Genomic DNA, 21456 nt, shown 5'->3' with positions numbered 1-21456 from the left:
CCATGAAAAAACATTGTAAAATTTACTGTCAACACTAAATTGTATCCAGCTAAAATAATAAAAGATTAGCGAGGGAGGGGTGACACCCCACTGAAAATTCTTTGTTGGAGACTATGGTGTAACACCTTTAGTAAACACATAGGGTAACACCCGACATTGTGACGCCACTAACCAAACAAACTTTTTTAAAAAAAATTCACCACACCATCTTTAATTACCGACCAATTAAACATTTGTAGGTCAGCAAATATAGGGGGGGGGGAGGGGAGAAGGCACCAAATAATAAAAATAATAATTAAAAGTTCATTCTGAGTTGCAATATTGTTTTAAGTAAAGAATATGGACAGCATGCTTTACGGACTTATGTAACTATTTAATATCGACTGCGCGACAATAAGATACAAGGGGGGGGGGGGGCACTTTTTTTAAAGCAACAAAACAAATAGCTATAGGCTATATTATTATTATAATATAAGTGGGTCGTTTAGGGTGGGGGGGTGCGGAATGTGTCGCTACGCCTCTGCACGACAAAATTAAATAGACAAGCATGGGTGCAAAAATTAACTCCAATGTTTTCGTTAGATATATAATTATAAAACAACTAGCTAGTGATTTGTTGAGTTTATTTTTAAAATATGTACTAATCGCTGTAAAAACTACCAACAACCACTCCCCCCCTCCCCCTAAATGAAAAAAAATTATAGAATTCACGATAAAAATGTTTGGCAGCTGGTTTCGAAACATTGATCTGGCTTCTTAGTTTTGTGTGTATAAGTACCGGCTTCAACACATACGACGATATATCTTTCTGTGCAGTGTGTAGTAGTGTAGACCTAGCAGGATCTTGTCTAGACCATTTGTTTATTGTCATTATAACTAGAGTTAAAATAAACGTGCTGCTATCATGAACAGTTCTATCTTGTCACGTAAAGTAGCTCTCATTACAGGGATTACAGGGCAGGTTAGTAATAAGTAAATTAGGCCTACTTTTACTACTTTAAACTAAACTACTTTACTTTAGGCTAGGTAACTCAGGCTGTAGAGAGTAGTAGAGACTGTACTGTTGTAGTAGGGCCTAGCTAAGCTAGTCTACCTAGAATCTAGATTCTACTTAAAATTACTTAAATTAGAGAATTTGGTAAAAAAGTGATTAAGTAAAGGTAGATCTAGAATCTAGAAGAACTCTAGACTAGTCTAGACACCAGATCTAGTCTAGATCTAGAATATCTATCTAATTTTTTCGATGAATCAACAATCAATTATTCAACAATAATGATGAATAGAAAAAAAGATAGGCCCTACAGCTAGGCCTATTCAACTCTACATTTAGAATTTAGACTTAGACCTGGGATCTAATGAGCAGGTGAAGTAGAATTCATGTTTCTTGAAGGGATGGTGTGGTCAGCACTATGCCAGTTATAGTATTATATGCTTGGCCATGCCCAGCATTCTTACTTTCCCCAATGTAAGTCAGGTACCCATCAGAGCTGGGTGGACTAGTCACTACGATAACTAGATCTAGAGTCTAGAGGGGATGTCCTACAGTCACAAGTCCGAACCGAACTCAAAACCTTCGGGCTAGTTGCCAAACACTTTACCACACCCCACGCCATCCCAACAATGATGAATGAATGATGATTCAATATCTTGGACAATTTGAGTATTCTTTAGTTACTTTTTAGTCTTTAGGCCTCGGGCTCTTTAACTTTAGATCAAGATTTCTAGATACAAGAGGTAAGAGTACATTGATATCATTATTCTAGATCTGGTACATTTAGTTATACAGTCTTAGACTGAGTCTATACTAACTACTCTAGCTAGTGATGCTACATTTTACATTAGATCTATAAGTTCAGTCCTAGATAGATCTATATTTAGTCACCTTTGACCATTTTAATTTAATTTATCCCAAGGACTGTTTATTTTAGTATAAAGCTTTATTTAAAGCTTTTATTTTTAATGCCAGCTATGGATCTATATATTGATTATGTGGGTACCCGGTAAGATGTGGCAATTAATGAAAACTAGTTGTTAATTTTTTAGTTTTTTTTTTTAGATCATGAAGTTAAGGGAAGACTGAATAGGCCTAGATCTACTTGTTATTTTGCTACCACATTACATTTTCTGTTTGGTGAAATAATATCATTAAATTCTTTATGCTATTCACTTGGCCGTGGCTTTTTAAAATCTAAAATCAAATTCAATTTCAATTATAACTTCATTTATTAACTTCTTTAATGTTCTATTTTGATTTTTAAATAACTGAGGATAAATAATTTCTTGGGAATTAAAATTAATTTTTTTTTCCTACCAGGATGGTTCTTATCTTGCTGAATTACTTCTAAATAAGGGTTACGAGGTAAGCAATATCTTTTCCTTGTATGATAAGAAGAGAATTAGTTACTTGTTACTTTATGTTTTGTGTTGCCACAAGTGATTGTCTATAGATAATGACCAAATACTCTTGTATGTGGAGGCTAATATTAGTTAACTAGACAATCAGTATTCTCTGACAGAGAAGCATTAAAAAAAATTCTGAACACAACAAACACAAAAAAAATAGCAAAAATACAGCAGAAGTTAAAAAAAAAGACAATTCCAGCCAATACAACCTCAAACTACTATCAGAATTAATATACAATACTTTGCAATATGTTACTGCTGATACTAAATGTGTTACACAGGTCTATGAATTATCTTTTTTTTATATGAACCCTTTGGGGATTAGGAGGAAAACAAAACTAAGATAAGCCCTGTGAAGAAAAGAACCTTATAAGCGCTGTTAAGTATAGATTAAAAAACAAATTTTCCTGGCACACAATTTGTATGGGCCATTTGTGCCGATTTGTATGTATTTATGCCATTTCTGTTTACGTGTTTAGATTTTCTATTCATAAAACCCATAAGGTCCTGGGTTTATATATCTTGATCCCCATGTAAATTACTTCCCCTCTTTGAGAATATTGTAGTAGTACATTATCTCTGTCACAACAGGCAAAGGTCTACACAATTAATTTGTAAATGTAACGTTGATATAGAGCTGTTGGTGAAACTTATTTCGCCCTAAATGTGATACCCTAGCAGTTCTCCCCTGAGAAAGATTGTGCAATGTGGTACACCCACTTTGATAATGAATTATATAATTGATAATGAATTAGCAATAGAATCTGATGATGAACTCTACGGTTGGCTTATCTCGAGAATGTGACAGGGGTCGTCACCTGGGTTACATCCAGTAGCCTCCCTTAGATACACTATCTATCTCTTATTGGTCAGTCACTGATGATAGCATCTGAGGAGGTAAAAACTGACGTCAATTGACACAATGTTCAGCTGTTGTAGTAAATAGTTCTGTTGATTAAGTCCATCACTTGACCCCCCCCCCCCCCCTGTTTAAGTACCTGTACCATGACGTCAATGTAGGTGTGTGACTATGCTCCTGTATGTTAGGGTACTCAGTGAAGTCCATCACTTGACCCCCCCCCTGTTTAAATACCTGTACCATGACGTCAATGTAGGTGTGTGACTATGCTCCTGTATGTTAGGGCACTCAGTGAGCAGTTCCACCATTGACGGTCTTATTAGATAGTCTGTCGTAGATTTCAGTAAATGAAGTCTCTTTGAAATTTACATTTTGTATTGTAAACTCCCATCTCCTAGAACGGTTATATTCCTATAACAATACTCGGGTCGAGTATTGCTATAGTTGCTATAATGACACCGAGTGTGTACAGAAAAGCGCCCCATCTCACGTTGACACCTTATAACCCGCCTCCCCCTTTAATTTGAGAATACATGACGTCGGTAAAGTGAGGAACCCGGCATTATATAATTATAAAATGGCTCGGTGGTCTATAGATTGCCGTAACAGTAAAAAATACATCGTATTTCCCAAGACATTTGATGGAACTCTAAACAAGGAGACCACTACATTGTATAAGGTTATTCCATCCAGGCCATTTAGGCTGCTCATCTAAACCTGGTTGTGTGTAGAACTACACAATTTAGCGTGCACGGACACGAACATTTCTCTGACCAACTGACACGCTCTACTGTGGGTGTGTTTGTCGTGTGTACATTTAGCACCCCACGGACAAGACATATTGTCGTCAGCCGTCATGATCGACATAGAATCAATACAAAAATTACCAGTCATTAAACAGTTTGTTGATTTGATACATGAGTATCCCGTATGTGTTTAGCGGGGCGGGGTGCTCTTTGTCTCGTAGGGTATTGTTTTACATATCGTGATCTGGTATAATACACATACAGCTGCTGTGTTCTCGTAGGCTTAACTAGTTAGAAGTGGTGAATCAGAGCTCAGTGATCACCCATATCAGCACATTCGTATAGCTAGTATAGCCTGTAGCAACACTTCAACGCCAATACTTCGTGCAAATACTAAGGGTAAAAATATCCATTACGGCGATGTCCGTTAGTCGAATCTTTTGGTTTGATTATGGTAAATCGATGAGCAATAGTACATCCGTTATGCCAGGTCAACTGACGTATGTGATGTCGCTAGTAAACAAAATCATGTCAAAACTTGATGTTATATGCACTTGTTAGTAGCTGATTAAGAGAGGGCAGAGAATACAAAGCATTTATAAAACATTTAATTTAGCTTGCATCCTATTTAAACCACAAGGATGCATGGCATTTGTTTCAAACTCTAAATTTCGGGGCTATGTTTGTTAGGTATTTTATATACCTGTTGGTGTCCTAGGTCCACGGCATCATTCGGAGAGCGTCCACGTTCAACACACACAGGATAGAGCACCTGTATGCTGACCCACAGGCACATAAGGAAGGAAGTAAGTACCGCTTTGTTGGTGGTAGTGGTCATCTGTTTGTATGCATTTCAGTGTTCGTTGTTGTGGTCATCTGTTTGTATGCATGTCAGTGTTCGTTGTAGTGGTCATCTGTTTGTATGCATGTCAGTGTTTGTTGTAGTTGTCATCTCTTAGTATGCATCATGTCAGTGTTTGTCGTAGTGGTCATCTGTTAGTAAATATACTAATGTTAGCGCTGGACCCCCCCCCCCCCTCCCCCGCACACACACTCTATACAGACGTAACCTTAATTTGAAAGTACGTGTCACAGTACTGTCACAAAGGCTTGATATCCCCTAATACCTAGAAAATAGAAGGGTTAGATTCAAGTACTCAGCTATACATGTCATCGGAGGGATCCACTTCCGTCAGCTTCCTTGTTATTCGGTTGTCTGTTGTCCAATACTAACCTAATGTGATCCGCCTGACTCCCATATTATAAGAACCAATCTTGTGCTAACGTGAAGTTTTGAAATGCCATTAGGCTGGAGCAGAGATGGCTTTGTAAAATTATTTTTATCCTGACGTCACGCCCCCCCCCCCTCCCCCCCCCCCCCCCACCACTCAGCTAAATCTCAAGCTCGTATTTTAAAGTAAGCTACATCTTATTGTTGAACTACCACACTCGACCGGCCAAAAGAAATATAGTTCAATTAAGGTTACTGTCTCAGCTACTCAGCTGTGACAACCACATTTGAACGTCTATACTTACCTATGTTATATGCACATATGTACTTACAATCAAATACCTTTATGAAAGGATATGTGTTAGTGTATATTAGCTATAACACTGTAGGGTGTTTTTGTAGTGCTTCTCAAAATTATGTGATGACCCCCCCCCCCCGATTCCATGGAGATTCACTGGTTAAAATACATTTCCGTGCTAGACGTCGTGAACGTATGGGACAATGGTCGGCAATAATTTCTATGGCCTCTAGATTCTGTTAGTAATGATTACACGCAAATTAGTCTTTATGTAGTTTTTTACGATTTGTGATGTACAGTCGATTCCGCTAAATCGGGACACCTAAATGTGTCATTTATTTGAGCCAAATTAAATAAATCCTGGAAATACATTAATTTTAACGTATATTCGGGTCATCGGCTTGTGACAAAACACCGCAATCCAGATGTTTTCTAATTAAGCGGAGTCGACTGTATAGCTCACGGAACTTGTAAAATATGTATCGTTTGGCTTTTGATAGACATGCTTTACATTGTATTGTTCTTCGTAGCTTCCACCCAGTTTTTATGTGACACGGGCGCTAACACTTAGAGCAGGTTTAGAGGGTATCCAGTTACGGGGAATTGTTTGATTAAATAGACCGTAGAATTTAAACCGTTTAATGGACCGTAGAATTTTCATTGTTCCTTGGAGCATGTTACATATGTGTGTCCTAGGACGTAATATAGAAGACACATTTTCCAATATTAGAGATCGCATTTTCGTTTTAACAGTAGTAGATCAATACTAGAATCTATATTCAATGCGACTACGTGTCGGTCTCAACGAAATGAATAAGAAATGAATATAGATCTAGCAATATCTTGGTGGAGAGTTAGGGACTAAAAGTTTACAGCAAGGTGTAGCCCCGCATTCTTTTTATTCACACGCCGGCGCTTTTAGATCGCGTGAAGGGTTTGGTCGGATTTGTAGAAGTACCAAGGCAGTTTATTTGAAGAAACATTTCCCAAAAGACCTTCTGCCACGTCCCACTTCCGGACGCGAACCAGACGGCCCGATATCTGGTTTTATTCAACACGCCTTGAGGTCCCCCACCTAGTCTGTTGACGTCAGGTGGCGTGTTGTCAAGGTTGGATAACTCGCGAGGCCACGTAAAGCTGCGTGTCGCAAGTAGATGCGCTCCCCTTTTACCCGCCTGTTACATTCCCACGTATTGGGATTTACTTAAACTGAACTTGTAAATGCAGTGTCGCCCTTTAAAACCCACCCACCGTAAACGTAACTAATTTTTCTCTGACAGAAAAAAAAGAAAGTTGAAAATTGAAAAAAGTAATAGAATAGATCAGAAAACATATTTACTCTCATTCCGTGAGGGCTACATAAATAAGCCTCCACTAAAGGGTCATCGATAAATCATGACGTGTCGCATTTGTGAAGGGTGGGGGAGGGGAGGGGGGGGGAATCAAATATGACGTGGGCATACATTATTTATCTGAATGCTAATAAATAAAATAAAAACAAATGAAAAAAATTTGCATGTTTTGTTAAAAAGGGGTGTGTGTATCGAGGGGTGGAGAGTGGAGGTGGAAACACGATGACGTTGTATTAGGGTGGTGATAGCATTGTCTGACATTAGAACGTCACAACAGTGAAGTTTCCTGATATTGATTATTGATGACCCTTTTTAAAAAGATGCTATTGCTCATCTACTTTTTCTCGTGTTAACCCAAAAAAAAAAAAAACATTGACTATGATCATAGAAGATTTCTGTTCTTTTAAGGTGAGAAATCACAACGGGGAGGTAAGTCACCAAGGGTTTTTTAAAAAAGTGGTTTTTATATTTGTAGTTTCTTTGGTTAATGCCTACAGCTACATTGACTACCATATATTTTGAGAACAATAACCCCACTCTTACTCTCTTAAATATATATATGTCTTTATCTATACATAAATGTATTCAGACATAGTTATGTATATATATATATATACACATATATTATCTATATATAATATGTACACATATACATACATTCATATATACATATAGATAGTTATATAAAGTCCCATTATAGCTGCAAGTTTCTCACAATTTTGTTTTAATGTTTGACTTTGTATTTTGTGCTGTTAAGTGTGCTTTTCTGATTTATTGAAAATATCCTTTGCTTAATTTTCTGATTATTTCATGTTTACTTTTTCTCTCTGGTTTAGCCAAGCCCATTTGATAGGACTGCCCTATAATTCTTTAAAATATTGTCAGCTACATTTAAAATAATTTTAAACTCAATTTTTATATAGTTTTATCAACTGGTATTTGACAATTTAAAAAAAAAACTGCTATTTAATCAAATTTTATATATTTTATTCATTTTAAAATTGCTTTGAATACATTTACACCTACCACTGCATTTTTTAAAAACAAAAACTCAAAAATATCTTTCAGCCCATTATCATCTAATTTTTTAATTTTTTAATTTAATACACTTATATGTTTATATGCCAAGCATTTCAGCAAAACTTAGCAGCATATTATCCTTCAATATTTTACTCACGATTGATCAAAATGTTATGCAAAACTGTTTTAAATAGAATTTTAAATTAATTAATTGCTTTCTATTGCTGCCCACTATATCACCAGTATGTTCTGTTAAGCTTTTTAAAACCAATACTGAATGCAGCCAGTTTTAAGACTTCTTTATTTGTTGTTTTATTTTCTACTATTTAAAGAGAAGCTTTTTTTTGAAAGTTTTGTACATTTTAATTTATATTTTGGGTGGCCTGGTTTTTAGTGAAACTGTAGCTATACAATGGCTGGGGTGTTATGGCACCCATAGCTCCACCATGGCTAGTGTGACACCCTCTAGGTCTGTAATGGCAGGGGTGTGACACCCTCTAGGTCTGTAATGGCAGGGGTGTGACACCCTCTAGGTCTGTAATGGCAGGGGTGTGACACCCTCTAGGTCTGTAATGGCAGGGGTGTGACACCCTCTAGGTCCACAATGGCTGGGGTGTGACACCCTCTAGGTCTGTAATGGCAGGGGTGTGGCACCCTCTAGGTCTTTAATGGCTGGGGTGTGACACCCTCTAGGTCTGTAATGGCTGGGGTGTGACACCCTCTAGATCTGTAATGGCTGGGGTGTGACACCCTCTAGATCTGTAATGGCTGGGGTGTGACACCCTCTGTCTGTAATGGCAGGGGTCTGTAATGGCTGAGGTGTGACACCCTCTAGGTCTGTAATGGCAGGGGTGTGGCACCCTCTAGGTCTGTAATGGCAGGGGTGTGGCACCCTCTAGGTCTGTAATGGCAGGGGTGTGGCACCCTCTAGGTCTGTAATGGCAGGGGTGTGACACCCTCTAGGTCTGTAATGGCAGGGGTGTGACACCCTCTAGGTCTGTAATGGCAGGGGTGTGACACCCTCTAGGTCTGTAATGGCAGGGCTGTGACACCCTCTAGGTCCATAATGGCAGGGGTGTGACACCCTCTAGGTCCATAATGGCAGGGGTGTGACACCCTCTAGGTCTGTAATGGAGGGGGTGTGGCACCCTCTAGGTCTGTAATGGCAGGGGTGTGACACCCTCTAGGTCTGTAATGGCAGGGGTGTGACACCCTCTAGGTCTGTAATGGCAGGGGTGTGACACCCTCTAGGTCTGTAATGGCAGGGGTGTGACACCCTCTAGGTCTGTAATGGCAGGGGTGTGACACCCTCTAGGTCTGTAATGGCAGGGGTGTGACACCCTCTAGGTCTGTAATGGCAGGGGTGTGACACCCTCTAGGTCCATAATGGCAGGGGTGTGACACCCTCTAGGTCTGTAATGGCAGGGGTGTGACACCCTCTAGGTCTGTAATGGCAGGGGTGTGACACCCTCTAGGTCTGTAATGGCAGGGGTGTGACACCCTCTAGGTCTGTAATGGCAGGGGTGTGACACCCTCTAGGTCCGTAATGGCAGGGGTGTGACACCCTCTAGGTCCATAATGGCAGGGGTGTGACACCCTATAGGTCCATAATGGCAGGGGTGTGACACCCTCTAGGTCTGTAATGGCAGGGGTGTGACACCCTCTAGGTCTGTAATGGCAGGGGTGTGACACCCTCTAGGTCTGTAATGGCAGGGGTGTGACACCCTCTAGGTCTGTAATGGCAGGGGTGTGACACCCTCTAGGTCTGTAATGGCAGGGGTGTGACACCCTCTAGGTCTGTAATGGCAGGGGTGTGACACCCTCTAGGTCTGTAATGGCAGGGGTGTGACACCCTCTAGGTCTGTAATGGCAGGGGTGTGACACCCTCTAGGTCTGTAATGGCAGGGGTGTGACACCCTCTAGGTCTGTAATGGCAGGGGTGTGACACCCTCTAGGTCTGTAATGGCAGGGGTGTGACACCCTCTAGGTCTGTAATGGCAGGGGTGTGACAGAGAGTTCATTGTTATATGACCTACACATCTACAAAAATATTTCTTTAAGCACGAAGCTGTTATGTACCCCTAACTGGTCTTGTTTTATTTTACTAGCTGAAAGCTTGCCATTAACTAGCTACAAGTCAAGTATGTATGTGGGAGGTTCAACTGACTCTTGCCCATTTTGTTTGTTTTTGGACCTTTCCACCTTTTTAAAAAAAAATAGAAAAATATTTTATTTTCTCATTTCATTAAGTATATATTTTTCCTTGTGATGTGCAAATGACCTGGAATTAAATTAATTAAAAACATTATTAACTCATTATTCTTCCCATATCTAACAGTAACCGTAACTATGTTTTGGGCCCTTGAATAATACAATTCCCTTAATACTATGACCATGTGTCTCCTGTATTCTAAAGAATACAGGTTTGGTACAGTGAAGCAATAATCAGGTGTCTTTTTGTCTGCAGTCTGTTTTAAGATGAGCACTTACAGCAGATATAGAAATATTTTTTAAAGTCACATTTACCTGCAGTCTATATGTTTTCAAGCTTTCATATTGTACCATTAATATCACATTAGCAGCTGATATCACTTCAATACTAACTCAACAAACATCACTGTAGGTGTTCTATTCACCTACTTGGGGGAATACTTGGTTTTTCTGATACCTAACAAATCACTTAACACATTTAGCTTAAATATTGTTTAGTACAGTAAAGATTTAATGTATTTTTCTTGTTGGGAGTTACTTAGTTACAGCCTTGAACTACTTTAATGGAGAAAAACAGGCAGTTTAGTCTTCAGCAGAATTCCTTCTTTTTACATTTACCTTATAACCAAATCACTCCAGTAAAATAGATTGTATCTATTGATGTAACAGTGTTACTAAGTAAGTGGTGTGGGGTGGTCTCTGTGGAATGTAGCTAAAGCTATTGACTATCACAGGTATGCACCTACACTATGGTGACATGACTGACAGTACCTGCCTGGTCAAAATTATCAGTGAGGTCCAGCCCTCAGAGATCTACAATCTTGCTGCCCAGAGTCATGTTAAGGTCAGTCTCCGTATCTGTTGGCTTATTCAACCAGGGTCAACTGTGTGGTCAGTTTACTAAGATAAAAATTCTTGAGCTGCTAATCTGATAAGTTAAAGTGCTATAGATCATCAATTCATTGTATAATGTAGAAAGCCATTTAATCTTAATGGGCTTATCCATGAATGAATATGTCAAGGTATATTTTGCATATTTTCACCCCCATATCCCCATTATTGTCTCATGAGACCAGATGATGGTCCCGCAGTAATATGATGTTATAAAGATCCAGCCCCTCTGTCTCTCCCCCCCCCCCCCCAATAAATATAAGTAACAAAAATTTAAATTTTATCTTTTGCTGTGTAACATGTGTCTCAGCCCTCACCCTCCAATGGCTTATCACCATTAAAAATAGTCAACCTCTCATACTCCCTTAGTCTTTAATCAACAACATGTGTGATGGTGTTCTTATATTACTATAATAGACACATTCAGCAATGCTACCATTACTACTATGTGTGGCGGTGTTCTTATATTACTATAATAGAAACATTCAGCAATGCTTCTATTATCTATATTAAATTAGTTTTTAATATCTTGGTCATATTTTTTCTAAAAATTGTTTATTGGGGGTGCGGGGGAGGGTTTCCTCCAACATGTACCCTGAGAATGGATGAGCATACCATCATATATATTTTATTCAAGGGCATGGCTTTTTATAAAGGTAAAGATGTTAGAGAACAGCTGTGCCAGGTATATTGAGCTGAAGAAAAATGTGTAATCTGTTGTATGGTAAATAGTTGCTGCAGATGTTTATTGATTGGTCTTTACATGCATGATAAACCAAGACCTCCAGCCTTATCTAAATTCAGTGTGTTTCATGATTTGAATAGTATATAACTAATGAAACTGTTGATTGTTTCATCTATATAGGATAATCCAATAATAAATAACCTGTGTTTGCTTCTATGTAGGTATCATTTGAGCTTGCAGAGTACACAGCGGATGTGGATGCTGTTGGTACACTCAGGTTACTGGATGCTATCCGCACATGTCACCTGACCAATAAAGTGAGTCCAGATTTTATGAGCATAAAACTAGGAAGTAAAATGTTTGACATGTGCTCACGCTAATTAGTGTTTAGTCAATACCTGCCCATCAAGACTTGGCCAAGTGTTGGGGGAACTTAAAAGTTAGGGAATAATAATGTGACACAAAATCTATTGTAAGTATGTGATAATGTGTTAATTGGAATATCAAGTTAGTAATAAAACCATCATTGTAACGATCAAGTTGGAAATAAAAAACCATCAATATTATCATTAAACTAAAATCATGTGATAATCAATTCATGTGGGCAAAACAACCCAGGCTTTTAAATTTCTTTTTTAAATGATAATTAACTTGTATTTATGTATATATCTTCTTAAGAAAAAATACATTTTATTAAAAAATTTCCATCGTCTAAGAAAGAAAAGGATTTATTTCAAAAAATAGTTTTATATATATTCCCAACTGTCCTTGCCACTCAATTAGCTTAGAGGGTTAGATGATCCCAGCACAGCCTGTATTTGACCCCTGAATGTGTTTATTTTTTAATCTCATCAGTATGGGTATAATGTTGCTTAATGAGCTTAATGAGAAGTTCTTTGTATTTAAACCCCTGTATCTATATGTTATCTGCATGGGACACCCCCCCCCCCCCTCTACACATGTAGTATATAAACCATGTCTCCACCCTCAGGTTAGATTCTACCAGGCCTCAACCAGTGAGCTGTATGGCTTGGTCAGTGGGTCCCCTCTGTCCATCTCCCCCCCCCCCCCCACTCTACACATGTAGTATATAAACCATGTCTCCACCCTCAGGTTAGATTCTACCAGGCCTCAACCAGTGAGATGTATGGCTTGGTCAGTGGGTCCCCTCTGTCCATCTCCCCCCCCCCCCCCACTCTACACATGTAGTATATAAACCATGTCTCCACCCTCAGGTTAGATTCTACCAGGCCTCAACCAGTGAGCTGTATGGCTTGGTCAGTGGGTCCCCTCTGTCCATCCCCCCCCCCCCCCCCCCACTCTACACATGTAGTATATAAACCATGTCTCCACCCTCAGGTTAGATTCTACCAGGCCTCAACCAGTGAGATGTATGGCTTGGTCAGTGGGTCCCCTCTGTCCATCTCCCCCCCCCCCCCCCACTCTACACATGTAGTATATAAACCATGTCTCCACCCTCAGGTTAGATTCTACCAGGCCTCAACCAGTGAGCTGTATGGCTTGGTCAATGGGTCCCCTCTGTCCATCTCCCCCCCCCCCCACTCTACACATGTAGTATATAAACCATGTCTCCACCCTCAGGTTAGATTCTACCAGGCCTCAACCAGTGAGCTGTATGGCTTGGTCAGTGGGTCCCCTCTGTCCATCTCCCCCCCCCCCCCCCCCACTCTACACATGTAGTATATAAACCATGTCTCCACCCTCAGGTTAGATTCTACCAGGCCTCAACCAGTGAGCTGTATGGCTTAGTCAGTGGGTCCCCTCTGTCCATCTCCCCCCCCCCCCCCCACTCTACACATGTAGTATATAAACCATGTCTCCACCCTCAGGTTAGATTCTACCAGGCCTCAACCAGTGAGATGTATGGCTTGGTCAGTGGGTCCCCTCTGTCCATCTCCCCCCCCCCCCCACTCTACACATGTAGTATATAAACCATGTCTCCACCCTCAGGTTAGATTCTACCAGGCCTCAACCAGTGAGCTGTATGGCTTGGTCAGTGGGTCCCCTCTGTCCATCTCCCCCCCCCCCCCACTCTACACATGTAGTATATAAACCATGTCTCCACCCTCAGGTTAGATTCTACCAGGCCTCAACCAGTGAGCTGTATGGCTTGGTCAAGAAGTCCCCTCTGTCCATCTCCCCCCCCCCCCCCACTCTACACATGTAGTATATAAACCATGTCTCCACCCTCAGGTTAGATTCTACCAGGCCTCAACCAGTGAGCTGTATGGATTGGTTAGGGAGACACCACAGTCTGAAACCACGCCTTTCTACCCCAGATCTCCTTATGGTAAAATGTTTGTTCTTGTCGTTTCATTAGATTTGTATTGAAACATTTAGGTTGACCTGTGCTGTATTGTTGAAACAAGCTTGTGACTCAGTCACCCCATACAAACCCTCACCTTAAACTGCTGGTTTAACTATGTCTACTACAGGAGCACTGTAATCCTTATTGATTGAGAAATTCAATAGAATGTATGGATACAATTAAAATCACATGTTGCATTTCTTTTATTTGAAAAGAATTCCTATTGATTACTACATCCAACATAAGCTAAAATCTAAACAGTGATTTTATTCATCTTTAAATTCAGGACAACATCAAATACTAAACTGTTTCAGTGGATGCTGTTCCTGTTCTAGATAATGGAAAAAATATATAGTGTTTAACTTAAACTTAGATAACACACCATTGATATTGATAGAAACCTTTGGTGTAAATAAATACCACACCTTTAAATAGGACCACACCTTTGATAAAAATGTATAGCACACTAATAGATAGCACACCTTTGATATAGATACACAGATCACCTTTGATATTGACAGATAGGACACATTTGATTTAGCTAGATACTCACCTTTTATATTGTTGATAGATACCACACCTTTGATATAGATAGCACAAGTTGATTTAGCTAGATACTACACATTACATTTAAGATGCACACCTTTGATGTAGAAAACACATTTGATATGGGCACACCATGAAATATTGATCAAGCATTGCTATTGAGGTGTAATGTTGTCACTATTTACTAGGTGTGGCTAATATGTTCTATTGTCCCTCTAATAGGTGTGGCTAAACTGTATGTTTTTATTGATGTGTTGTTCCTGTACTAGGTGTAGCCAAACTGTATGTTTCTATTTGTGTTGTCCCTCTACTAGGTGTGGCTAAACTGTATGTTTTTATTGATGTGTTGTTCCTGTACTAGGTGTAGCCAAACTGTATGTTTCTATTGATGTGTTGTCTCTGTACTAGGCGTGGCCAAACTGTATGTTTCTATTGATGTGTTGTCTCTGTACTAGGTGAGGCCAAACTATGTTTCTATTGATATGTTCTGTTTTCTCTGTACTAGGCTTGGCTAAACTGTATGTTTCTATTGATGTGTTCTGTTGTCCCTGTACTAGGTGTAGCCAAACTGTATGCCTACTGGATGGTCATCAACTACAGAGAAGCCTACAATATGTTTGCTGTCAATGGAATCCTGTTCAACCATGAGAGTCCTAGAAGAGGTTTGCACTTAATGCTTTTAGTGATGTACAACAGACAGAAGAATGTGCACAGACAAACACACAACTGAAAAGTTTATAACCAAATATATAATTAGTTAACTAAGTTCTGAATATAAAATTAAAATTAACAAATTGAAATAACAGCTCTGATCAAGTGTAATAGCCTCAATAAAGTGAAGAGCATAGCTGATGACAGTTGTTTTAGAGTGCAATACCATGAGAATATATCAGTCTAAAATTGTTGAAACATACTGACTTGATATTAGCAAAGGTACCACAGAGCTTTTAAGAAAATCATATTTAGTATTATCACAGATGATACTTAATTATTCTGTAGTTATATTTAGCTTTTTTTGAAAATAAAATTATATCCCTCCATAAATAGGTAAATCCTGTTAAATATACATTTTTAACAGGCCAAGCTAAAAAAATGTGTAGACTGACATTAACAGAGCAAATTATCTACTTCCATTAATATAGGTAGTGATGTCATGAAGGCTGATTAAAATTTATTTTTTTAAAACACATCTGTTGATTGTTTTGAAATCTGACTGAAGTCAGGTTACCTGACATTATTGCTGATTGCATTGCTATTCGTTAACCCAATAAATACAACATTACTATTTCCTATCATTTAGAGCAGGGGTCTCCAAACTACGGCCCGCAGGCCGGATGCGGCCCGCGAGGACCTCTCATCCGGCCTGCGGAGATTTTTTTCCACGGAAAAACCATTTGTTGGTGATGGCTGAGGAACTTTGCCCAGAAAAATCAAAGACATTTCTGGAACTAACTGGCCCCTGAACTGAAATTTGATAGTTAATGTGGCCCTCGGACTGAAAAGTTTGGAGACCCCTGATTTAGAGCATTCAAACCACAACAAATCTTTATTTCTTGTAATGCCAGATAAATTATTTGTGTTGCATTCAAACCACAACAAATCTTTATTTCTTGTAATGCCAGATAAATTATTTGTGTTGCATTCAAACCACAACAAATCTTTATTTCTTGTAATGCCAGATAAATTATTTGTGTTGCATTCAAACCACAACAAATCTTTATTTCTTGTAATGCCAGATAAATTATTTGTGTTGCATTCAAACCACAACAAATCTTTATTCCTTGTAATGCCAGATAAATTCTTTGTGTTGCATTCAAACCACAACAAATCTTTATTCCTTGTAATGCCAGATAAATTCTTTGTGTTGCATTCAAACCACAACAAATCTTTATTCCTTGTAATGCCAGATAAATTCTTTGTGTTGCATTCAAACCACAACAAATCTTTATTCCTTGTAATGCAAGATAAATTATTTGTGTTGCATTCAAACCACAACAAATCTTTATTTCTTGTAATGCCAGATAAATTATTTGTGTTGCCAGGTGAGACTTTTGTAACTCGCAAGATCACGAGAGCTGTGGCCAAAATAATTTTAGGACAGCAGAAAGATCTAGAGCTTGGTAACCTGAATGCCAAGAGAGATTGGGGACATGCTAAAGACTATGTTGAAGTAAGTGTTTGGATGGGACTCAAATGTAAAAAAACAAGATTTAATTAACCAGAACATAAATAAGTTGTTTAGGATTTATTCTTAGCTTATTATTTCAAGTCTATTATATATTTTAGGACATTTTTTATTTGTAAAAACTACTTAGCCGAATTGTTAAAATCAAAATTAATATAAAATGTTCCAAAACAAGATTTAATGTATTTACCCACATGGTCATAATATTATGTCTCAGGTTGGGTGGTATCTACAAAATAAAACTATACACAAATGAATTTACCCACATCAACTTAATGCTATTATTTTTTAGCCAATGTGGCTGATGGTAGGATATACAAAAAAAGACAACAACTATACTTACACATAAGAACTTATCAACATAAACTTGATACAATTATCCATATTAACACATGCTCTTATGTTTTAGATTCTGTGGCTGATGGTAGCATCTACAAAATAAAACTACACATAAGAACTTATCAACATCAACTTAATACAATAAACCATATTAACTGAATGCTCATATGTTTTAGGCGATGTGGCTGATGCTCCAGGCTGAAGTACCAGAGGACTTTGTTGTAGCAACTGGTGAAACACACAGTGTCAGGGAATTTGTTGAGAAGGCTTTCAAATATGTTGGGATAACAATTGAGTAAGTCAACATTATAGTGTCAGTCAATTTGTTGAGAAGGCTTTTAAATATGTTGGGATAACAATTGAGTAAGTCAACATTATAGCGTCAGTCAATTTGTTGAGAAAGCTTTTAAATATGTCGGGATAACTATTGAGTAAGTCAACATTAGTGTCAGGGAATTTGTTGAGAAGGCTTTTAAATATGTCGGGATAACAATTGAGTAAGTCAACATTATAGCGTCAGGGAATTTGTTGAGAAGGCTTTTAAATATGTTGGGATAACAATTGAGTAAGTCAATATTATAGTGTAAGGGAATTTGTTGAGAAGGCTTTTAAATATGTTGGGATAACAATTGAGTAAGTCAATATTATAGTGTAAGGGAATTTGTTGAGAAGGCTTTTAAATATGTTGGGATAACAATTGAGTAAGTCAACATTATAGTGTCCGGGAATTTGTTGAGAAGGCTTTTAAATATGTTGGGATAACAATTGAGTAAGTCAATATTATAGTGTAAGGGAATTTGTTGAGAAGGCTTTTAAATATGTTGGGATAACAATTGAGTAAGTCAACATTATAGTGTCAGGGAATTTGTTGAGAAGGCTTTTAAATATGTTGGGATAACAATTGAGTAAGTCAACATTATAGTGTCAGGGAATTTGTTGAGAAGGCTTTTAAATATGTTGGGATAACAATTGAGTAAGTCAACATTATAGTGTCAGGGAATTTGTTGAGAAGGCTTTTAAAAATGTTCAGATAACAATTGAGTAAGTCAACATTATAGTGTCATGGGTCACTTGTGTTGGAGAATAACTAAATAAAGAGAGCACTTCAAAGACTATAGGCAAAAAATAAATATATCAATAAGTATGTCAAGTTTTCTGATCTCTGGGAGGAGTGAGGGCATCTATTAGAACAGGTCCAGGCAATTTTCTACAGGACAAGGGAAGTAATTATGAAATGAGAAATCCTATACCCCAAAACTGAATTAATGAACTTGCTTTTTATTTTAGATGGGAAGGTTCTGGTGTGAATGAAGTGGGTAAAGACAAAGCCACAGGCAATATATTAGTGAAGATCAACCCTAAGTTCTACAGACCAACTGAAGTTGTAAGTACTTTTTCAATTAATAAACAAGACCATTTACATCAGAAGTAACACCCCCTAGTTAACTGATCATAGTTAGGACCATTGTGGCCTAAAAGTAGTCACAATATTGTCCCAGTTGTGTCCCTTTGTAGAACTTTTACAAAGAAAATAATTAGTAAACAAAGCAGTCATTCAAATTATTAACTTATTATTAAATTAGGAACAAATGCTATCCTCAAAAAAATAAAAATAAAAGCTGTTCAAAAGCATATTTAGTCTAAATGCCAATTAATTCCTCTCATTAAAAAAAAATTCCCTGAGAAAACAATTGTAAAAATAAAAGGTTAGGCTTTTTAAAGAAGATATCTGTTGTATTTATCACAGACAGTTCTTGCAGTAAAAAATCTCCACATGCTGAATATTTCACTAATACAGATACATACTTTACAAAAACCTGAACTACATCAATAATTTGTACCTCTATTTTCAGGAATTACTTTTAGGTAACCCAAAGAAAGCCCATGATAAACTCAAGTGGGAGAAGAAATATGACTTTGATGTAAGTTTTTTTTGTTTGTTAGTAGAATACCCCTGATAAGATGAAATATATCTAGTGGTAAAGCACAGACTTGCTAAAATACAAGCCATGAGTTCAACACCCTGGTAATGGGGGGGGGGGGGGGGGGGGGGGGCTTTAGTCCATAGGACTTTTCATGATTAAACTGTCACCCACATCCAACCATGTGTAGCATAAGGGATAAAGTAAATACCTGATGGAAACAAATAATATGGGCTTGCAATGGGAGTGGGAGAAATGCTCATTTGCACCATCTGTTATAGTCTATCAAACTTAACAGCTTTAGTTGTGCTTGTTTTTTAACACAATTTTTATGAGTGGTAATGTGTCTTTGGGATAAGTTAACTTAATAATGTTTATAACATTTAAACAAAACAAAACTATTATCCTCAGCACCATATTATCTGCATCATTTTGACTCTTTCTCTGTTCTAATGAATCATTTATCCATTGTCTCCTTTTCCCATTAACCATTCATACATTGCATTTACTAAAATTGTAATTGTGATTATTTTATTGTCTTTGCAGGCTTTAGTTAAAGAAATGATGGATTCCGATATGAAATTAATGAAACAGAACCCAATAGCATAAAGTTGTGATAGTGTGCAAAAAGAACCATATTGTTCCAAAATATGACCAACTTTGTTATGAGATAGTGATAAGAACTATTCATTTAACTATGGAGATTGCAACTTTGCCTCAATATGAGCTCTTTACATTACAAAATGTAACATAGGAAAGAATGGAGAAAAAACCTTGTTGTGTTTAAAGTAGTGTAAAGAAATTATGTTACAATATTATTACTCCATAATTTTTTTTTTTGCTGATTGACAAAGTATTTTGCAATAACTGTAACTTATTAAAGTTATATAATGAACTTAATGTAAAATAAAGAAAAAAAGACAATATTTTCATATATTACTTAATACATGGAAAATTATACACATTTGTTCATCTATCAACTTTTAAAAAATGTTCCTTTTATTACATTTTCCTAAAGATTCCATCGCTACTTTATATAAAAGGAAATTAACTGAATCTCAGTTATTCATAACTATTCATAATTGAGTTAATCCTTTATATGCTTTATTTTTAATAGGTTTTTGTACATATGTGGGTATCCTACTATAGTCCTCTTTTTAATCCTATTAACTTACTTAACAAGCCATGTTTAAATGTTACAAAACTGTGATTTCATTCTTGAAATATGTTCTTAATTGTATTTCATTTGTTTTATTTGAAATTAAGTAGCAACAATCATTTTTTTTTTAAATTTCTGATAAGCTAACTTTACAATTGTTTAAGTTCAAGGAGTTATTTAAAATTTTTGAATAATTGGCATAGAGGAATTATAAATATTTATAATAAGATGTATATCAGTAAACAAAGGTAGCAGTTGTTGAATGCATTAGTCTTGCTTCACAATAAAGGTTAGGAGCAAGTTGATATTGATTGTTACCAACAAATAGAGTAGCTTCCCTTGTTTAAAATAATTTAATTTTGAGATCTCTCTCAGAATGTTCTTAGCAAATAAATTTAAAAAATTTTTTTATTGTCAAACATTTACTCTTCTGATCACAGTTGTAATATGTGATCAACATACTATAAATGGATTTGTTTTTATAATGCTTGGTACCTTTTTTAATTTTGCATCAACAGTTACTGAAAAGCTGTAATAGATTGTTGTTGTTGGGTAAAAGATCAAAGTGCATTCTTTTGTTTATAATTTAAAGTTTTAAATTATGGGTTAGTTTTTTTACTTGTAAAGTGTGTATTGATAAGCTGTTCATTCAGGTTTTAAAAAATAATAATTTTACAAGATAGTAAAAAAATGTTAAAATTGTAATCTCCACATTTTTAACTGCTGAAACTGTATAAAATTGCATAATTTTTTTTAAATTAAACATTGCTTATGAACAACTAGGTGCAATTAAAAATAAAAACTCACATGAAAAATATTTTTTTCTTTGATATGACAATTCAATTTTTATATGTTGAAATTTTTTGTTTTATTATTTATGTATACAAAAATTTTATACTTACAAATAAACTTGTATATTTTTATTTACTTTTAGCATTAATTTGTAACTTTTCTGTCTACCTGCTCACTTCCAAATTTTTATTTAATTGCATTTTAACAAGATTTTCTATCTTAGTTCTGTTTCTTTTTTAAATTGTTAAAGCTAAAATTGATGAAGGAAATACCATTTTATTTTAAAAGTAGTGTTTTAATATAAGTACTAAATAGCAAATATAACAATTAGTCTATTTGTAAAAGAAACCCAGTACAATTAACAAAGCTGAAGATAATAAATTACTCTACACAATATATTTGATATTTTCACACTAAAAGCTTTACACATTTTATAGCATATTTTTCTGATCAAATTAAATGTTTAAAAAATTGTATCCTTACAAATT

General features: G+C 36.8%; 1 protein-coding gene across 2 annotated transcripts; it reads left to right on the top strand.

The window, feature by feature from the left end:
- The first annotated feature begins 784 nt into the window (after positions 1–784).
- LOC131947677 (GDP-mannose 4,6 dehydratase) lies at positions 785–20779 on the top strand. Of its 2 annotated transcripts, XM_059308939.1 has the most exons (13): positions 785–961; positions 2315–2359; positions 4727–4814; positions 7298–7318; positions 10855–10964; positions 11918–12013; positions 13911–14007; positions 15129–15233; positions 16614–16741; positions 17272–17390; positions 18383–18479; positions 18949–19017; positions 19564–20779. In XM_059308939.1, the coding sequence occupies exons 1-13, from the start codon at positions 905–907 to the stop codon at positions 19624–19626; spliced, it is 1095 nt and encodes a 364-aa protein (XP_059164922.1). In that variant the 5' UTR covers positions 785–904; the 3' UTR covers positions 19627–20779. The 2 variants fall into 2 exon arrangements, with proteins under 2 accessions (XP_059164922.1, XP_059164923.1); XM_059308940.1 differs by lacking the exon at positions 7298–7318.
- Positions 20780–21456: the final 677 nt, after the last annotated feature.

This window comes from Physella acuta, unplaced genomic scaffold (assembly GCF_028476545.2).
Source record: "Physella acuta isolate Inbredline_101_S28 unplaced genomic scaffold, ASM2847654v3 ptg000604l, whole genome shotgun sequence".
Taxonomy (NCBI): Eukaryota; Metazoa; Mollusca; class Gastropoda; family Physidae; genus Physella; species Physella acuta.
This window is presented reverse-complemented; position numbering and strand designations above follow the sequence as displayed.

Excerpts from the sequence above, each read along its gene's own strand:
- LOC131947677 (XM_059308939.1), top strand. The coding sequence starts at position 905 with ATGAACAGTTCTATCTTGTCACGTAAAGTAGCTCTCATTACAGGGATT. Across the intron at positions 962-2,314 it reads TTACAGGGATTACAGGGCAG|GATGGTTCTTATCTTGCTGA; the intron begins GTTAGTAATAAG and ends TTTTCCTACCAG. Across the intron at positions 15,234-16,613 it reads CCATGAGAGTCCTAGAAGAG|GTGAGACTTTTGTAACTCGC; the intron begins GTTTGCACTTAA and ends TTGTGTTGCCAG.